The sequence below is a fragment of the Cloeon dipterum genome, chromosome 3 (assembly GCF_949628265.1).
Source record: "Cloeon dipterum chromosome 3, ieCloDipt1.1, whole genome shotgun sequence".
Classification (NCBI taxonomy): domain Eukaryota; kingdom Metazoa; phylum Arthropoda; class Insecta; order Ephemeroptera; family Baetidae; genus Cloeon; species Cloeon dipterum.
The window spans coordinates 33,354,230-33,374,671 of record NC_088788.1 but is presented as its reverse complement, the minus strand read 5'-3'; the positions used below and the strand labels follow the sequence as shown (position 1 = coordinate 33,374,671).

The 20,442-nt window shown below is 43.9% G+C and overlaps 1 protein-coding gene across 7 annotated transcripts in view; it reads left to right on the top strand.

Annotated features, from left to right (window-relative positions):
- trio overlaps positions 1-20,442 on the top strand; it is a 126,450-nt gene that overhangs the window by 84,911 nt on the left and 21,097 nt on the right. For all 7 annotated transcript variants that reach the window (XM_065483889.1, XM_065483886.1, XM_065483888.1 and 4 more), the window contains 11 exons: positions 392-630; positions 685-830; positions 1,799-1,978; positions 2,032-2,278; positions 2,337-2,561; positions 2,838-2,963; positions 3,019-3,153; positions 3,210-3,314; positions 3,369-3,508; positions 3,645-3,741; positions 19,055-19,286. In XM_065483889.1, coding sequence (XP_065339961.1) covers positions 392-630; positions 685-830; positions 1,799-1,978; positions 2,032-2,278; positions 2,337-2,561; positions 2,838-2,963; positions 3,019-3,153; positions 3,210-3,314; positions 3,369-3,508; positions 3,645-3,741; positions 19,055-19,286 — 1,872 coding nt within the window. The remainder of the gene's footprint in view (positions 1-391; positions 631-684; positions 831-1,798; positions 1,979-2,031; positions 2,279-2,336; positions 2,562-2,837; positions 2,964-3,018; positions 3,154-3,209; positions 3,315-3,368; positions 3,509-3,644; positions 3,742-19,054; positions 19,287-20,442) is intronic.

Genomic DNA, 20,442 nt, shown 5'->3' with positions numbered 1-20,442 from the left:
ATTTTGAAATCAATGATTGGTTCCGACTCGAGAAAACTGATAAAATTGAAATCCTGTGAGAAATTATCGTGTTTTAACTAAGTTACACACAGCTCTTTATCACACGTCGTAAGAATGGAAAACAAGGCAACGTCAGATTCAAATCCCATTATATTTTTTGCTAAATATATCATTTTCTCCAAATAAAAAAATAAAAAATTCTAACGCGGTAAAATTATGTTACTCACTAATCTTTACACACGTCGAGAACAAGTAAATATTATTTGAATTTTTGTTTTAAATGTAGGTTAAAAACGAGGGAAGCTCCCCTTTAACGCTCTAATATGTGCAGTTGCTTTCCATTTGCAACAATCAAGCGAGAGGGAGAGTGCTTTAATAGTTAATTTTGCAGCCACACTGGAGAGACTGCTGTCACAAGAGACGAGAGTGCTTGAGCACTGGACTGACAGAAAGAAGCGGCTAGACCAGTGTCAGCAATATGTCTTACTAGAGAGGTCTGCTCAGCAAGCGTTGAAATGGATTAGAGAAACTGGAGAGCACTATTTGAGCACTCACACCCATGTGGGGAACAATCGCGCTGAAACTGAACAGTTACTCAAAGAGCACAATGAGTTCAAAGTCACAGCCAAGGTAAAAAAATGTCGCTGCTTCGCTCCTCGCTCTTGTTCTAATGATGTGCGACAGGAAACCCGGGAAAAAGTGAAGTTGTTCAAGCAGCTGGCGGAGAGTTTGGTGGAGCAGGGCCACTTCCATGCCAACTCCATCAAACAGTGGGTTTCGGCGGTAGACAACAGGTACAAGGACTTCAGCGCACGAATGGACAAGTACAAGTAAGAGTCAGCTTTCCATTTGCTCTTGTATGAAGATGCGCAATATTGTTTTTATCGGTACTTTTATGCTGGAAGTCGCACGTTGCCGTAACTTATTGTTGTTTTGTTTCGCACACTGCAGCATTCCGTTTCGTTCAAGCTAGAAAAAAATGCCATTTGTCGTGATAAAATGTATGAATCAGCTCGCGGAACATGTCTTTCACCCAGCACTGTTGTTAACAACCTGCGACAATTTTTACTACTTAGATATGCGCATTTTTCTACAAAAGTATTTTTTACTTCCTTTTTCAGAAAAATGTTACTCACTCTATTGATAAAATCGTAAATGATTTCCTTTTGAGTCTATTACATAAATGTTTTAATATTGAAACCGTGATACATTTGTAACGGTATCCAAAACCAGTTAAATTTTCGACGTTCAAATTATTTGATATTATAGAAGGCATGGAAAATGTATTAATCAACAATCTAAAATCTTGATCTGTTAATTAAATACATAAAATTTTCATCAAACGCCTTAGTGTTCGAAACCGCAGAGGTTAAATTCAATTTTAAAGCACTTCCGCCGCGATTTCAGAATCAACCCCTGCTAATACGCATTCTCCAATTAAAATGATTTCTTTTGACAGCAGCATTAAATCTGAAATAGCAGCGTAAGTGCCTTATAATAGAAAGTAACCGCTGGTGCCATCTATTGGCAACTGAACACTATGGGGCTTTTGCAATTGGTAAATTAACAATTAATTTTACGTATTTTGCGTATTTTGAAGAAAAATTTCTAATGGCTTGAAATGATAACGGACCAAAAATACTTGACTACACGAAAAACGTGGAATTCTCCCAGTTAAATAATATCAAGTCGACTCAAGGATCAATTCTAGACGCATTGAAAGACTTTTTTATTCGTGTGGACTCCAGGAAATAAAAAACCTCTCACATTTTGATTACTTTTATTTTAACCATTGTAGGTTCCAACTTGAAGGAGCTCTAGGAATTTTGCCTGAGTCAGAAGCAGAAAAAGCAGACCTCTCTTTAGACAAGGGTTCGGGAGGTTCGGACCCCTCATTAGAATCTCGTGTCAAAGAAATCGCTGCCAAAGAACTCAAGGAACTAAACGAGGAAAAGCGGAAATCTGCTAGGAGAAAGGAGTACGTGAACTGTGCTATTTGTCGTGCCAATCGATGCAAACCTTTTTGTGAAGGTTCATAATGGCCGAGTTGCTGCAGACTGAGCGGACCTACGTCAAAGATCTTGAAATCTGCGTCCGATGCTTCTTGGACGAGTTGCGAGAGTGCCCAACAGCCGCGCCGATGGGGATTCAAGCGAAAGAGGACATCCTCTTTGGTAACATGGAGGAAATCCTTGAATTCCACCAAAACATATTCCTTAGAGAGTTGGAAAAGTACGAAACTATGCCTGAGGATGTTGGCCATTGTTTCGTCACATGGGTAAGTACACCACAGACTTCCTCTCGATACAATCTGTGAATGTAAATTTGTCAAACAGGCCGCCAAATTCGACATGTATGTCCAATACTGCCGCAACAAGCCAGAGTCGAACTCGCTCCTAGTCAATCACGGAGGCTCGTTTTTCGAGGATCTCCAGAAAAAGCACCACATCGAACATCCGATTGCTGCATACCTAATCAAGCCAGTACAGAGAATAACTAAGTACCAACTGCTGCTAAAAGATCTCCAGGGATGCTGTGATGAGGGTCAAGGCGAGATAAAGGTAAGAGTTATTTTATCTCTCAAATTCGTAAATATTATTTTACTTGCTTTTTATGTTACATTAAAATGAATACCTCTCTCAAAATTAATTCCATTATTGTGATTTTTAAAAATTGGTGTCATTTAACCAGACTATCAGACACACCAAACAATTAAAATAAATATCACGTCATTTTTTCGCACTAATCAATAACCGTCCCATGAAATAATCCTTTTTTACTATTAAGAGCTATACTGCTATGAAAACAATTCAATTAATGATTGATGTGACTCCCAGGATGGTTTGGAGGTGATGTTAAATGTGCCAAAGAAAGCCAACGACGCCATGCACCTGTCCCTGCTGGAAGGGTGTGATGTTTCAATTGACAAATTGGGCGAAGTCATCCTGCAAGACACTTTCCAGGTGCGAATTTGGCTGCTGTACAGAGAGTAGTTGATAATAATGTTCATTTTGTCAGGTGTGGGACCCAAGGCAGTTGATTCGCAAAGGAAGAGAGCGTCATCTCTTCCTGTTTGAGTTGTATCTGCTGTTTAGCAAAGAAGTCAAAGACTCAAACGGACGAGCCAAGTATATTTACAAGCACAAAATCATGGTAGTGGATTTACTTGAATTTTTACCACAGAAATCTTAGAATAAATATAATTCTAGACTTCTGAAGCTGGCGTCACTGAGCACATTGAAGGCGACGAATGTAAGTTCGCTGTTTGGACTGGAAGGGCTCCGATGATGTCCGATCAAAGAATTGTTCTTAAGGTGATTTATACCTTGAGTTTTGCAACTGCTTCCTAATTTGTCATCTTGCTGAAGGCTTCATCTCTTGAAGCAAAGCAGACATGGGTGAAGAAACTGCGGGAAGTGATTCAGGAAACTTTCTTCGGCTCCGTGATGCCAATTGGTCTCCCTCGCAGCCCTGCCAGAACGAAGGGCAACAGCCAACGCACGAGCAGGTGAGCGAAAAGATTTGCAAAACAGGAGCTGCTGAGACGGAAAATGAGCTGTTGTCAAAAGCAGATTAAGTGCAGATGTCACAAACAGCCAGTTGTTTTGTCACTTTGACACGAATCGATTTGAATTTTGTTTCAGGGACATGGAGGACTCAACCTCGCTGGAGGACAACGAGAGCCAGGAGCGCGGCTCACTTACGTCCTTTGGCTCAGGACACACGACCGACTCGGACAAGGTAAGTGCTCGATTGAAAATGAACAGGGCGTGGGCAGGATCCATTACACCTGCTGCGTGGGACCGTTTGCTGATTACGCAGCGCGTTACATTAAATGCGGCGTGTGTGTTTACTCTAAAGGCGCGGCTGCGGAATCTACCTCTAACCTTTGATATTTCACCGGGGCGCGTGGGCCGCTTTTTGCCGCTCGCCCTACCAGTGGGAATCATTAACTTATCTGTAAGCCAGTGGTGGCGGCAAGAGAGAGAGAGAGAGAGAATAACACGCGGAACACACTCTGTCTCTCTCGCGCGCGGCGGTTTTATGAGCAAACAAACACAGGAAGCCGCTTTCTGAACTACATACGCATGCACATCTTCCGCTCAGCCCGATAGCGACTCGTCCAGGGGAAAAATGCGTTCAGCAATGCAGAAATCCATTTTTGATGGACCGTCCACCTACGCTAGTTAAACGCCCGCCGTTCACCGCTGCCTGGGATTTTCTTCCCTCTCTCTCCATCTCCTTTGAAACGCCCGCTCTCCAGCCCACTCGGTGCCGCTGGAGTGGCTGGCTGGCTGGCTTGCGGCAGCTTCCCTCTGGTTGTTGACCCAATTGAGTTATTGGCCACAATTCTGCATGCATTTCACCCTTCATTGGCCGCGGAATCAATTTACGACTCGATCGTTCGCTCGCTGATGCAGCAGTGGCATTTTTTTATTTTTTTTCGCCGTCCAACTTCCTTGCGACACACTAGCTGACTCGCCCGCCGGAGATAAAAGTTGCGGGAGGCGGCGATAATTGCCAAATTGATCTTCCGCTGTTCGCTTCCCACCACCGCCGCCGACGCGTTGGTTAAACAGCAGTGGGATGAGCTTCGATTGGAAAGGTTATTGCTGATTAGCAAATGCCAACTGGGGAAATGAGGCAAACTTTTGATGAATTTCGCTAATGCCTCTGACCTTTCAACTCTGGTTTTTGTTGAGTAAAAACCGAAAATTTATTCTAGAATGATTGGAGATAATTCATTCTTTTGCTGGAAAATATTGGAAACATTTATATTGGACATTTTTATTTATCTGATTTTTGTTTCTCATATAATGTAAAAATTAAGATAATGTTCCCTTCCATTTAAGTCCTAAAGAGGACGGAAAAATTGTTTCGGATGTAAAAAAAAATAGATCAAACCACAAACAAAAGGGCTTGCATGAAATTTAATAAGATAAATTAAAAATAATTAAATTAACCTCCAGTCTCAGCAATTTTCGTTTCTGAAAATATTTTGGGGGTTTCTTTTTATTAGAGATATCTTCGGATTCGCCTTGTTATTTTTTACTTCAAAGCCAGAAATTGTACAGTTCTTAACAATGAGCACGCAAAATATTTATCTTTTAAACTTTTCCTCTTACCCATTTTCAAAAAAATTGCTTGCCTTTGATCAAAGCAGTTGCTCAAACTTGCCTTTTCGGTGACCAGCCCCTGGAAACAAAAGCAGCCGGGCAACAAAGTAAAAAAATCTCCTCCCTCATCTTCTCTCAATCGGCAATAATTCCCATATATTATTATTTTTATCCGCACGAGCGAGCGAGCAGGCGGCCGGCAGCTAAACTGCATTCAGGGGCGGCGGTGGTGGTGAACAGTAAGTAAGCCCACTATCAAGCAGGGGACGTTGCTATATGCTTGCAAGGGTGGTTGGTTGGTTGGTAGCACAGCAAGGCAAATCAATAGTGCGTTTGGCCGGGTCTGGCAGCAAGCATATCTCTGCCACCAGCAGTTACACTCTGGCATCGCCGAACCCCGCGGCACCCACGACCAGGCCCACTCGCGCCGCGTTGAGCCCGACCACCCTGACGCGGCGGGGTCGTCGGCCCCCGTGCCCCCCTGACCGAGGCACCCGCGGAATTCGGTGCGCCTTTTTGTGCACACAAGCGCCCATTAGACTCGACCCCGGCGGCTCATTAAGAAGAGCTCGGCTGTTGCACGCGAGAGAGGGCGCGAAATAAAGGGGCTCTTTCTTTTCTTTGAGTGCACACGCCGCTCTTTTTATTATGCATTAATTTGAAACACACTCGCGTCTCATTGCGCCACTCGACTGGATGAAGAGGTTTCGAGCGTGAATTTATTTATCGCCACCCTTCGCCCTGTTGATCAAGTCGTCGCCGCCGCCGCCGCCGCTGCTGCTGACAGATCACGTGCAGTTGCACGTTTTTTGCGCAAATTAACACTGGCGTTGCTTTTGTGTTGCGGAATGATTCGTTTCGCTGCGCGTTTGTGCCTCGCAGATCGATCGGTGGTTGGTACAAAGTTGGGCTAGTGTTCCTCCGATTTTTCGTCACGGCCACCTATGACTTGTGGTTTTCCCGTGATTTATCGCAATGAAAAGCTTCAAAGAAATCCGTTTTACTTTGAAATTTAGTATTCTCTTAAGGATGAGCCAGAGCAAAAAATTCCCGTGGTTTCCTTGTAAATTTCTGAGAAAGTCGGCGTCAAAGTTTGTTTGCTTTTTAAATGACGAGTTCTGTCTGCTAATTAAAATCATCGTGAGAAGAAAATGCGGGGGTTAGAAAAAACCGAAATAGGCCTAGGTAAAAAGCACGAAGAAACAATTTATATAAAAATTCATGCTTAGTGCACAATTCAAAACAAATGGCAACCTGCTAGAGTCAACGATTTTTCTCTCCAGTATCGATTTTCTTTGAATTGGAGGTTTCACTTAAATTTCGTTCGTATTTATTACAAATTATACTGATTTTTCCCAGTTTAATCATTAATTTATGCAGCAACTGACCATGTTAAAACTGTCTTGGATCTGTCGAATAATTGTGGATAAGGGACTTTCTTTTTCTTGTGAAATATTTGAGTCAATTTTCCCTGAAATTTGCACAGCGTACGATATTATGGCTAATTGTTGAAGGCAGACTGAAATATTCTGAATTTGGCAGCTCTGCGCCACTTTCCCAACGTTTTGTCGGTTGCACCCACTGCACTCCATTATTTATTAGACGCGCGCGGACCGCAGGGTGCGCACAATGCGCGCTACAGTGTGTGTGTCGCACGCAGCGGGGAGGAATTGAAGGGACCCGCGTGTCTGGTGTGAAATTCGGTCGGCGGGACAGGTGTAGCGGCGTAATAATCGCGCTCGCGGCAGGTTGCAAAAGCGGCCGAGTGCTCGCTCGCTAATTGCCACGAAACGAGCGTCGGTTTGCCACTCGTGAAGGATGTCAAGAGGTGAAAAACAACTAACCCAGTGAGCCGGATTTCAAAACGACGTGTACACGAGTGTGCAACGGCAGCACACCTCTCCACACGGCCACCGCTGAATGAAAATAAATCCTGCAATTGTTGAAGTATTGCCAATTCGCGGCCTAACTAGAGCTTTCTCCTTGAGCAGCCCACAGAGTTGGCGGCCGGTGGGCAGAAAATGACACACGACACACCACGAGGCGGATAATTTTTCCAATTGCACGCGTGGTCGGCAGCGTTGTTGCACGGCTAATTCGTCGCCCACCCACTCGCGGCAGGATCAATAAACACAATGCTCTCTCTCGCAGTGTCGCAGTGGAGGCTTCCGCGTGAAATCGCGACAGATTCGGCAGCGCGCTGAAAATTGATGAGTTATGCAACACGCTGTGCAGCTGTGTCGGGCAGGACATCTAAACCAATAAGCCAGCCAGGCCCGTGGCGCACGCTGGGGATCGTTTCTCACTCTCCCAAGGCCGGCGCGAGGCGTGCTTCCAAATCCAAATGCTTGCTTTCACTGCGGCTTTGATTGTTTAGTGCCCAATAATTCACACGCTTAATCGCTCCGTGCACAATTCAGATGACGTTCCTTGTTGTCGATTGTGTAAATTGGGTGAATTATGTCTTCCGATTTTCATAGGAACTTTTGTCTCAGACCGGAAAATTTTTTGTAAAAAAACATTGATGTTCGTCTTAATTGACTAATTATCTGTTTAAAACCGTCTAATTTGCATTGAAAACTACACGCCAGAAAATATTCCCTGGCCAAATTTCACAATCTCTCTTTTTCTAATAAATTTGTCTGCCAAGTGAGTCACACAGAAACGAAATAGGGTGCCCTCGACGCTAAAACTCTTTAATTATATCGAGAACAAAGTCTGTTTCTTCATGTTGAATTATTTTTAGTCTTAATTATGGCTTCAAAGCAAAAAAGGATATTCTAACTGGGACGTGCAAATTTAAAATTAAATTTTAGTCTGAAATTTTGATTTAAAAACGTGTTCAAGTTTTTGGCAAAACTCTGATTCTGATTTAATAAATATAAAAACGACTTCTAGAAAAACTAACTCTGAAACTCCTTGTCGCCATATCCCATTTCAAGCACTAACCACGCACTAGAATAATAGTTGATTCAGCTCGCATAGCCACAAAGTGCGCACTTTTCATAATTGTCACACGTTTATACAAAAGCCTGAAACTGGAGCTGGATATATTGAAGAGGTGCGCGGAAACTGTTTCTGAATTGCGTGTCCGCTGGAGAGGGTGTCAGGTTATGACAGGAGGATTTCGGCGAAAGGCGTCGGGAGTCGCGGGAAGAGCCCTGGACGTGCGGTGCCCTGGCGCACCCTTCGGGGCGCTGGCGTAGAGCGCAACGAGAGTGGGACATGCTGCACCAGCGGAGAGCGGCGGCGCGGGAAAGTGTGTGTGGTATGGCGTGAGTCGGCTGGCTGGCTCACTCAGTCAGTCAGTGAAGATGGGGACGCGCCGGGAGTGCGCCTGCTGCTGCTGCTCGGAGCGAGCATGAAGCGGCCACCGCCGCCGGATGGCCCCTCGCTCGACATGCTGACCCGCAGCCGCCCATCCGATGTCCAGCACTTCTAATAGCAAGCCCCCGGCCGCCTCCGCCAGCGAAAAGGCGCCCCAGCAGCAGCAGCCGCCCCCGCCGCTGCAGCAGCAAAAGTCGCGCCGCAAAATCTCGCTGCCATGGTTCCGGCAAGGCTCGTGCACCTCGTCGCACCCTTCGCTGTCGCGCCAGCACACCATCGACTCGCCGGCCTCCTTCCTGCATTCCAGGCTGCTGCGAAGACAGCCCTCGAACCCGCATCAGGTTGGTTCGTTCGTTGCTTATTCCGTCCGTCCGTTCGCGCTCGGCACAGTGCGTGCGTCTGTCTTTCTGCCGAGCCGGATCAAAGGCGACCTCAATCAAAGAGGCAGATCAAACGCCGCCACCGCCGTGCAAATTAGACGGTGTTGCTCTTGCCTCTTTCTGCGCCAGCCGAATTCGTGCTTTGTGGCCGCGAACTGCGCCTCGATCCAGCTTCGCCTCTAACAGTGAGCCTCTGATCTTCGCGGTCGGAATATATGCCCTTGCCGTGTTGTAACTAACTGCTGTTCGATAGCTTTTCAAAGAAACTCTAGAGTCACAGAATCATAAGTAAATTATTAGGAAATGATTTGGTTGACGTAAGTTCTGTTCCTCGGAAGCACACAGGCAATTACGGGACCGGGGTGTAATGAAGAAAAAGCTTACTCGAATGAATTTGGATGCAATTAAACGGTTTTATTGTAGTTTCGATGTGTTTTAACGGATATTCCAAAGACCGTTGAGCCGTAAATCTTATGAAAATGCTATGTTTTAAACGGGTTATCAGTTAAATGTTAAAAGGAAGCAGTTCCTGTGGACTCTTGAAATTATGAAGGGATTTAAAGAAAAAATAATAATAATTCCATGTTAATATTTACGATTTTGGAAGGTTTCGAAAGTTTTTTATGCCACGGTCGATTCAAAATGCGGGTTTAAAATATCGTTCTAATTTCATGTGCCAAACAGCAAACAAAATTTTCTTCTTGGAATCAATTTATTTTAGGTGTGAAATGCTTGAAATCTATTTTACAAAAACATTCGAGAATAATGCGAGGCTAAGTACTTAATATAATAGAATATCACGCACCTACTAAAAATTCTAATTATAGGCCAGTCTATTTATCAAGCCACAAGTATGATAAATATTTATGTGTTGCAAGGGATGGATTTCGAGTGCCTGATAAACAATCGTAACCGTGTAGACAACTCAATATTCGATAGATATCCTCTAAAACTTTTAAATCATTTTAATATTTTACCCATCTTATCTAACGCCAGATGAAATTCAAATTCCTTTCTTTTCAACTAACAATAAGAATAAAGCGTTGATTGGCCAGCGCTGGAAATTACCGCCTAATCTGCAAAGGATTCGAATAATATAATAATTTTTTTCCGCGGCGCCAATGGAGCCGGAGAAAAGATAAAAATGAAAATGGAAATCAGCCGGAACAAGTGCCGCTGCCAGCGCGTTCTTTTTATAAATGCGGCCCACACGATCAACCCTAATGAGCAGTGGACGCGCGCGCACGGTCCAAACAGCTGACAGCCGAATTAATGCCTCTTCATTTGCGCAGGCCGCCGCGTGAATGATTAAACAAATCGAGTTCCCCTGGGGTGGAGGCGGGCCGGAGAGCCGAAAAGTTGCCGTCAACAATTAATATTTTATTCCGGTCGGACGGAAGCGAAAAGTGCGCCGCAACTCCCCGAGGAGGAGCGAGAGCGAGCCGTTTAACTTTGGAAACAGCGCAGAGCCCATTGAAAAATGCACTCCACCGTGGCCGCGACGGCGGCAGCGGCGGCGACGGTGACGGTGACGACGAATTCCGCTGGAAGCTGAGAACAGTCGAGGCTGACTGTGCGAGCGAGAGGAAAAAGGCGGCAAGGGAGAATAGGCAGGCGCCAGCTATCCAGCCGAGTCATGTGAGCCCTTGCGGTCTACCACAATGACCCGTAAATAATTCACCTCGCTCGCAACCTGCGCCTGTCATTTCTATACGGCGGCGGCGGTGGCAGTGGCGACGCCGGCTCGAGGAGCATGGCAGGCCTATTTTCGGCAATTAATAGCAGCCAGACGAATAAATCCTGCTAACAGGGAGATGAGTCGAAAATTGATCCGGTCGCCCCCCGTCAGCCTCACCTCCTTGGTGCGTGTGTGGGGAAACAACGCTTTTAAATATTCAGACTTCATTTAAATGGAATGCAAATTAACAGGCGGTGGGGCGGGCGACCCCGCTGGAAAATTCACGAGATCATAATTGGCCCTGCCGCGAAAATCGATGCCTGGCACGCTCGCAGTTGGGCTCGCCGCCACTTTTGGTTTGTTTTCGGAAGCTCTCTGGGTTAGTTGGGAAAATTCTGTGAAACGAATCTCAAAAGGGCAGCAAAGTGTGTGATTCATATACTTTCCATTGACGTCATGCGGCTCGGCAGTAATTTAAGTGCCTAGTCCGAGGCCAGGTCATCGAATTTGTTAAAGTAATTGATCGGCCGCAATCGATAACTTTTTGACAAGCAATTTCAGGTCAAAATTAGCATCTATTGTGATGTTTCGCCGAGTGCCCTGGCAGAGAGTATTCCAAAATCCAATTAGACTGCACCTTGGCTCGTAACTCAATTACAGCCGTCGTAAATTGCGTTTTAATGCCCTAGGTGCTTAAACATGGAATCCGGCGGCCTTGGTTAAGCAGCAAAACATTGGCCACCAAGCAAAACATCAAAACAAAACTTTGGGCGTTGATGAATTCGCGCTGAAAACAAACAACACCCCGCACGTTTTGCACGGTGGATCTGGCAACCTTGCCACATGTTCTCTAGTTTTATTTACACTTGTCCGTATCTTGGAATCGAGCCGAAAGAAAGCGACGCGTTTTTATTTGCAAACACTGCGATGAAGTGTTTGTTTGAAATTTCGCACACTCTTCGCACACTCTCGCCGAGTGCGGCCGTAACACAAGAATCGGAGCTAGAGTGCGTGTGTGTTTACGTGCACGTGTATTTTCAGATCTGGAGAACTTTCAAAAAATGCTATTTCGGTCGGGCGCACCACCGGACACCAAGGTGGTGCGCTCGTCCCAGCGACCGCCCACCGCGATAAAAACGTGTTTAATCTATGGCGTCTGGAAACTCAAACGGGTGAAATTTTCCCAGTTAAATTTATTTTGAAAAGAAAAACCAAAACCGCCATAAGAGAAATTTCTTTATGTTTGAAGCTGCCAACAGATGGCGCCACCGTATAATTTTGATTTGAGGGCACTTCCGTTGCGATTTAGGTGCATTCAGCCCTTAAAATTATTTCTTTTGAAGTGCTGAAAACCAAAATCGGTTCGCCAACGTGAGGAGAAAATTATTGGAAAATAAATCTTTCCTGGCGTTTCTACGGTGATTGGCTAGACTAAATTTTGTTGTCAGCACATCAAAATCAATCATTTTAAGAGCAGGATTGAGTCTTCAATCGCGCCGGAAATGCATTAAATTTGAAGTAACCGCTGGCGCCATCTATTGGCGGCTTCAAACACCAAGGAGTGAATTAAAAATAAAACTTGAAATCTCTAGATTTCCTTTTTAACTCTAATTTAGGGGCAAATATGTATAAAAGACTATGTTGAAAGACTGATAAAGTTTTCAAAAACTTTACATCTTTTTCACAGCCAGGAATGGTTAAAAACCACCGAAATTTATATTTTTATGTTATATCGGTTTACTGTAAAATGATTCCGTGAGGTTGTGGTTCTAGATCTTGAAGATGTAATGCGATAAATCTCATTTTCATGTTATTTTATGTTTCATTGAACGGTTTGTTGTCTCAAAAAATATTAGATTTAAAATCCAACAAAGACACGTAACAAATTTATTTGAATCACGAATAGAGTTTTAACTGTCTACTTTCCTGTTTTTTTTTCTTACATTCGCATTAATTTCTTTTATTTTAACCCTTTAATATCAATGTCGGTGGAAGTTGGCAAACACAGCAGAATTCACATGGCCGGCTGCGATAAATAAGCGCTTTATTGCCGTGCGAACGACCGATTTGTGAGCCCAGAGGCACCTGGCAGTCAGTTTGCGTTTGCGAGAGCGGCTCGCGTGCCGATTGCATGGGCGATCGAGATTTGGTGACGCCGGGAAATCGGATATTTTCTCAAAACAAGCTGCTTTGATTTGACATCTTTGGACTGTATTTACTCGGCGTGCATGAAATATAATCATTAATGCCGTCTGAAAATCGTGACTTCGGAATTTTAAGGCTGAAAGTGAATTAGAACTAGATTTATAATCTCTTAGCGCTTGATTTATAGTGCAGTAATTGATTCAAATCTTTGAATTTGTTACGAAAATTGCTTTTTTATTCACTGATTATTCTGTCGTAAAAAGAAGTAGGAAAATATTTCTCACGTAAGAGTTAGGAAGATACATTTTTTTTAATTTAGTACAAACCGAACATGATGAGGTGACTTTAAAATATTAAATCGATTTAATTTTTATTGCATCTAATTGATCTAATTTAAACCAATAATTTCAAGTAATTTTTTTAGTTTTACCTGCTACCAAACTAATTTTAAAAGCGCCTGTCTCCCACTTGCTCTAAATAAACAGAAAAAAATTAAACTCTCTTCAATTGTGAGTGTAAAATCGAGGCCAGGAGCTTGAAAACATGCGGGTTCCCACGCGGGGGCGTTGACCATTTACGCATATTATTATTTTAAACTGTTCAAAAGTCTTCTTTTCTCACGTCTGACTGAATTTTACCCGAAAACGCAAAGTTATTTAATTGAATTCGCGTGGCTTTGCCGAGCGTACAGCATGGCCGATCGATTTTTAGCCCCAGAGTGCGTCCTTGAAACGCGGTGTAAAATGAAAGGGCCGTCGGAAACACACTTAATTTTATTGTCGCTATTCCAGCAGCGGCGACGGCGGTCGAAACTGGTACACACACAAACTCAAGTGGCGGACGCGAAAACACGGCATGCCGCTCTGCTATTTCTTGTTGTCTCTATTAGGCTAATTGAATCGCGAATCTAATCACATTTCCGGCATCAATATCTGGCTGCCTAATCAGTAGGGGGTTATTAGATCACGTTTTGAACGGCAGCGGTAGCTTATTACCGTGTCATCTTAATTATGAGTGTTTTAATGACGCCACTCGCTGGCTGGCTGGTGCTCTCATCCCCCGGCAAGCAGGCAGGCAGCAGTTGGGCCCGGCTCCCTCGCTGGCTGGCTGGTTCGCCGCCTCCTCACTCGCCCGCCAGCAAGCCCACCCGCTCGCTCGCTCGCACTCGAGTCTGCATTGCACCATTTCACGCCGCCTTTTTTATATAACGAGCGCCGGCAAAACTATAACTTCTCTTTGTCTTGCTAGTGCTGCTGCCGCTGCCGGTCGGACGAAACGCGTGATCAAAATTTTTGATGATGCAAACCAGCAGCGCCGGCGATATTTTGCTCCTCCGCCATCCGTCCGTCTTTTCTCTTTCGCCGTACTTTGGTGTCAGTGCAAATATCAAGTTTTTCATCATCCGTTTTCCCGCCCGTCGACGATATTGGCATGTGCTGGCAGAAAACGAACGAACTTTGCCCAACTATTGATCCGCGACGAAAAATAAACAGCAAAACAGCTTGCTCTCTCTCTCTCTCTCTCTCTCTCTCTCTCTCTCTCGCTCTCTCTCGCTTGCTCGGCTGCCTGCATGCGAGAAAGACGGACGGATTCGCGGCACTGCATCGGAAAATAATCTCGGCAAGATGCTTGTTCGATCAGTCCGGAGGAATTCTTCTCCCACGTCCCCGCAGCTGGCTAATGTGAATCAGAACGATGCCCAGCCAAATAATACGACTCTTGATCCGGAAAAAACGACCGTCAGAAGCATCAAATGGCTAATTTTGTTGACAGCTGCGGCGACCAGACAATCGTCCTCCAATAACTCTCATTTGCACCGTAAAATATTTATTCTTCCTTTTGGCTCTTAAACTTCCTCAAAGATGAAAAACTCATCTTGTGTTGGATGTTTCAAGAGGAAAGATTTGCGTTTTCATCCAGCAGAAATTCATATATATATACAAAATCAAGTTTGCTTTAGGTGTTTATCTTGAGTCAGCGTTTCAACGATCCTGACGAAGAACGATGTGTACAAACTTTGATTTTCCGCGGCACCGACACGATCCAGCCAGGAGTTTGATCACTTTGATCGGAGGGCTCGTTTAGCCTCAGTGACCTTGTAATTGGCTTTGGCTGCACTTCTCCCCCTTTGTAAAGTCGCTTTATCCCCCGCTTTTCATCCTTCCTGCGAGAAAAAGCGGCGACAGCACGCTATTTTCCTTTGTGTGCATTTTCCATATGATATATCCGCTGCCGCCGCTGCCACCGCCGCCGCCTCTGCTGCTGCTGTGTTTACTTGAAAACTTCATTCAAGAGATATATGTTGACACAGAGCATTTCAGTCCCGGCGAGATGACAAATTGTCGGCAAATAAACCGGCTGCCTGCGAAACAATGAGAAAACGTGGCTGCCGTTAAACGAGATCACAAAAAAGCAGCCAAGCGATATTCCAGCACGTATTCGAACACTTGGCATTGCCTGTTTTTTCTAGAACCGGGATTTCAAGTTGTAGTATTTATTTTCTCCTACGCTCAGACGGTAAATGACAACATTTATTTAATTTGTACAAACTTAAAAATTCAATCGTACATGTTTATGAAGTCTATACTACTTATGAAACTAAATGGTGAAAAGTAGAGCTGTGAATTTCAAGTGTTTTATTTTCGGGAAATATTCGACTATTTTTAGACCGTTTGTCAGTTTCGAGCCAATTGAGACGGTATTCCAGGACATCTCATTTTAGCCCAGTTAATGCGTTTTTACTCCTAAAATTTAGCGCTTTGTCTGAAAAATCTTGCGTTTCAGTCCATAATCCACGTGTCAAAATAACTGTGATTTTAAAGAAAAAACTTACCAAATGTAAGAGTTTAAAAATCTTTTAAAATCAAAAATTTTAACCTTTTTTATTTTTCTTAATCCCAAAAATTGAGCAAAAAGAAAATGCACTGTGATGTATCTACTGAGTATGAATTGAACGCTTTTCTGGTTTAAGCATGATATGATTTGTACATAAATGATCGTAATAAACGACAGCATTTTTTGCTGGAAATTACCCAAATAGAAATAAAATTGTCCTATTTATATTTTAACCAATGCGAGAACATTATTAATATATGTTTTCAACAGGTCTAAAAATCGCAACCAAACCAAATTTTGCATGCACTAAAAATCCAATAAACCGAAGCCGTAAGAAATATTTCCTAACAAAGAAACAAAAAAACGCGCTTTTCCATGAATTATGAACTGATTTAGACGATTTTGCGTAGATAGGGATTAAAATTGCATGATTCGTGCTCATTTGATGGTCCCGCAACGATTGGAAGCTCTGAAAACAAAAGCTGGAAACCCGACTAAAATCCTCACGACTACTGACAATTGATTTCCACGAATCATGGAATTCTTAAAATTTTTAAAATTTATTGCGTAAAACAATGAAAATTCCTCCATGAAGCTGTGCATTAGCAATCTGCAAAAAATACTACCAGCGAGACTGCGGAGCTTGTTGAAAATATTTTTCAAATAAATTCAATTGATCAGACGTTGTTGGAAAAGAAACGACCTCCACTCTCCTACAAGCTCACTAAGGTACCGAGTTTTCGAGGCAAAATGAAACTTCTCAAAGAGTGAAGTGTCTCTATCCACCTGATCGTTTTCGCACACTCGCCGCCCGCTTCCTGCTCTTTTATCGCGCCCGACTTGGGGTGGTATTGATTAATCTCACAAGCACACTTTTCATGCCCCATTGTGCAATGCGGCGCGCGTATGCCGTTTTCGCGCACTCGACACGCGGCTGCACATTTTGTGCAGTCATCAGGTTTATCTTTCTTTCCTCGAGTGGTGGTGCTCCGCGCGTCGAGTTAACGTCGACGACCGATTTCTCGGCGGCAGTCGCCCGCCGTTCGCTCACTAACGATCAAGAATTTATGCAAGCCGTGCGTCTGCTGCGTCGTGCGGGCCGGCCTATCTGCAAGCGGGCGGCCATCTCCCGAGGTGCGAGCGAGCCAAGCTCGGCGGCGGCGCGCGCGAGTGGCGGAGCGCCTCGGAGAAGCGCCCAACTATCTGGCCGCCCAACTCTCGCCGCCGCCACCGCCGTGACCCAAATTCTAATTATTGTTATTATTTTTATTATTTCGTGTGCAGCCTGCCTGCTGCCTGCCCCATCCTTTGACCTTGCGGTCACTCTCTCGTTACTGCTCGAGTCGAAAGGAGCACGCACGCGTCATGTGTCCCGAGATGAATTATTATGTGCTTAGTATTCAGAGCTTAATGGTCCGAGCACCGGTTAAATGGCGCGTGTGTACCAGTGCTGGCTGGACTCCGTCAGTTGGAGCATTTTCTGGCCGATAGCTGCTAATTAAAAGCCAGCTCCCTGGAGTCCACTTTTCGCGCCGAATTGCACTGCGAGGCGGTGATAACTTCCGCCCTAATAACACACGCACACTCAAATTCATACTGACATGGCTCTTTTTATTTCAAGAGTCGTTAAATAGCAAATAATAAATTCACTAGACTACGCCTAGACATTTTTAACATTTAATTAACTATTAAATTCAAATATACAATTATTGTATTCCCTAAATTAAAAAGTGTCAAATCTAAATTCAAAATTTGATTTTAATTTTGGATCAGCAGGGCAAAATTTTGTATTTCATCTTTTAAAAAACCATTTCATTGCACTTAAATCTGCACCACATGCAAAAATAACATGAATTTTATCCTTTTGGCAATTAAAATTCTGGTAACATCTATTTTAAATATTTTACTTCCTTAAACGAATGCTCTCTGTCTTTAATAAACTCCTAAAATACACAAACAAAACGTAATTAGATGAAACAGCTACACGCGTCCACATTTGTGGTTCCGTGCAACGGCTCTTTAAATTCCAGCAATTTGAACTTTGCAAATAAAATCCAGCTACTTCACGTTCTAGTTGTATTTATTTATATGAGGCGGTAAATCAGCCGAGACCTCTGCTCGCCACATATAATGCTTTTCGAAAACATGTTCAGCTGAAGATGAGTCACCGCTTTCTAAATAAAATCTTCAATGTAATTCTGTCCTAAAATTTACACCCACCATCGAATTTAAGTTCCAGTCGCTGTTAAATAAGAGGAGAGACCTTGCCTGTGGAAGGAAGTGCGTTAAAATCAGTTTGATATTGATCGATAGATTATCCCGAAGTTGATTGTGATCGCACATTTCCTAAAACAACGTGCGAATAAAACGTTTCGACCTCCACGATTGAGCGTGAAATAACAGGGCGTCCCGAAAGGTTCAAGTACCAAAAAGGCAATAAGCCCTGCGCTAACGTCTTCCAAGAGCGAAATTGCAGAGTGCGCACCGCCATTCGTTCGTTTATCGCCGACACAAGATCTCCACTCAGCTGTCAATAATGACTAGACGAAAGTGATATTTTCCGAATCAAAACATTGCGCAGCGGAGCGAAGGCCGACTTTCAATTCCCTGCTGCAGCAAGGAAGAGCGAAAGATAATTAGAATCCATTCAGCCGGCTGATTGACACTTTCCTCAGCCTTGCTCGAAAATCTCGTTTGCTCGATCTCGGAAGGCACCACGACCTAGACTAACGGCGTGAAATAACAATCCTTGAGTGTCACCTGCCACTCCCGGCCGATTAACAAAAACATTTTTATTATTCGGCCTATAAGTACCTAGAACCAAAATGCTATCAAGGTTGAAATATCAATTGCTGGAGTCCTGGATTTGGATTTTCCTTATTTTTCATTAAATTTTGTATGGTAGAAAATGGATTTGCTATTTAATTTAGTTGGAAATTTGTGAGAAATTATTTTTACCCTTACTTGAAATAATATCTAAAAATTTGGAAAAAGTTATAAAAATTTCTCAGGTCGAGAAAATCAGGTCAAAATTTTTCATGCTAATCAAGCGGCTATCATCAATTGTCTCCTTATTAGAAATCATGATTTATTTCGCCAGAAGGGAAAATCAGCTCATAATTCGCACACCATTGGATAGATCGTGACGAGAGGGATCGAAATCAAGCCAAAAAACATTTAATTTTTCGATGAATTTGCAATGAATCTGAAATTGAACTGTTCCTCGGTCCTGATTTCATTTTTGCACATCATAGAGATATTCTATTGCTCAATTTCACAATGAAGAATAAACTGAATGAACTACTTTCCATAGTAAAAATGCAAAATGGTATTAATTGGTGGCCTATAAAGCTCTACTTAAATTATTGACAAACACAATAAAAATCCCAAAAAATCTACACTATGTTTAGCAGGAAAAATATTGTCCCAAGATATTCATGCCCACGCCATATATGTTCTTAAATACAATGTATCGTGATTAATTTCAAATTAAAAATTGTTTAGCTGGAATATTAAATTATGGTTATTATGTTGCACTATGTATTAACGTTTGCGTTCTTGCGTGTTCACAGGGCCAAGAAATGACATGGGTGGTTGCCGACCATGAGGCGCCGTCCGGCTCAGCCGAGATCACGGTGCGCAAGGGCCAGCAGGTGGAGGTGCTGGAGGTGCCGGCCGGGCAGGAGCTGTGCTTCGTCCGCCTGCACCCCTTGTCGGCCTCCGAGCACCCTGTCGAGGGAATGGTGCCGCTTTCAGTGCTCAAGCCAACACCCCAAGGCCTAAGAGGACAAAGAACTCACGAAGGTAAGGCACTTTTTTCCCTTTCTCTCACTCTGATCGCTTGTCGCGATATGATTTATTTCGGTCAGCTGCGCGGTGTCGAATTTAATCATTGCCTGCTGCCATGCAAATTCCGCCAAGGATTTATGTTTTCGGTTTCGACTGGAAAAAGTCGGCGCACGACCTTTGGCAGGAATTTCCATTCGCGTCCGCCGCTGCGTCAATTTCTTGCGGTGCACGCACGAGGAAACACGCGGCTCGGCGACCATCCGTGAAATTCGCCGGCGAAAAGCGAATTTCGCTCGCCGCACACGCACATTTCCTTGAGGCGGCGCCGGCGGCAAATTGATTTGCCCTTTTATATGCGCGCAGACGACGCAGCCAGGCGAAAGGGGATTAAAATTTCACGCCTGCTCCCGCTGTCCCCGTTCGTCCGTCCGTCCGTCGTCCGCGCGGCAGAGACGCAGCTCGCACCGCTCAACCTATTCAATCATCATTAGCGTCGTTCCGAGAATTCGTTTAAAGAAAAGAAGTCGTGTGCCTGCCGTTTGAGGCGTGAGCTGCACTTTGAGAAATGAGCTTCTCCAAATGGTGGCCTTGCAATTTGCATCGATTCGCCAGCGTATCGCAAGATTTTTCAAACGAGACTAATTTTCTCGGTTTTCTTTTAGCCGGCTCATTGATTAATGTGCGTCGCGTTTAAGTTGTGATGTTTGTTAATGGGTCGTCAGGAGTGGACATTATACTAATGGCCGGCCGAGCTATGCAATATTTTGTAGTGAAGAGATTTTATTAGGTCAAATTAGTCTTTATATAACTAGCCTACTTTTGTTGGAATTTATGTCCTGATTATTTCAGCAGCAAAAAATATTGCGTTCATTTATAAATTTGAATGTAGTGTTGAGACAGATGCCAAATTCACAAAAAATCGACTGCTTCTCCTCTATAAATCTTTCTGAGAAACGTGCCTCGGAATATCATCAATGGGTCTGGATTTCATTCAAGCAGCACCCTAAAAATCGGGCATATTCATGAGCCTCGGTCGCCGTCGCCACGGACCAAAGTAAACGCCTCTTGCACAATCCAGCGTACCATAATTTTAATTACGCTAGCTGGCAGCTCGCTTTCCCTTTTTCGACGGCGTTCTCAAAATTTAACACCACACGGCCTTTCCTGAAAG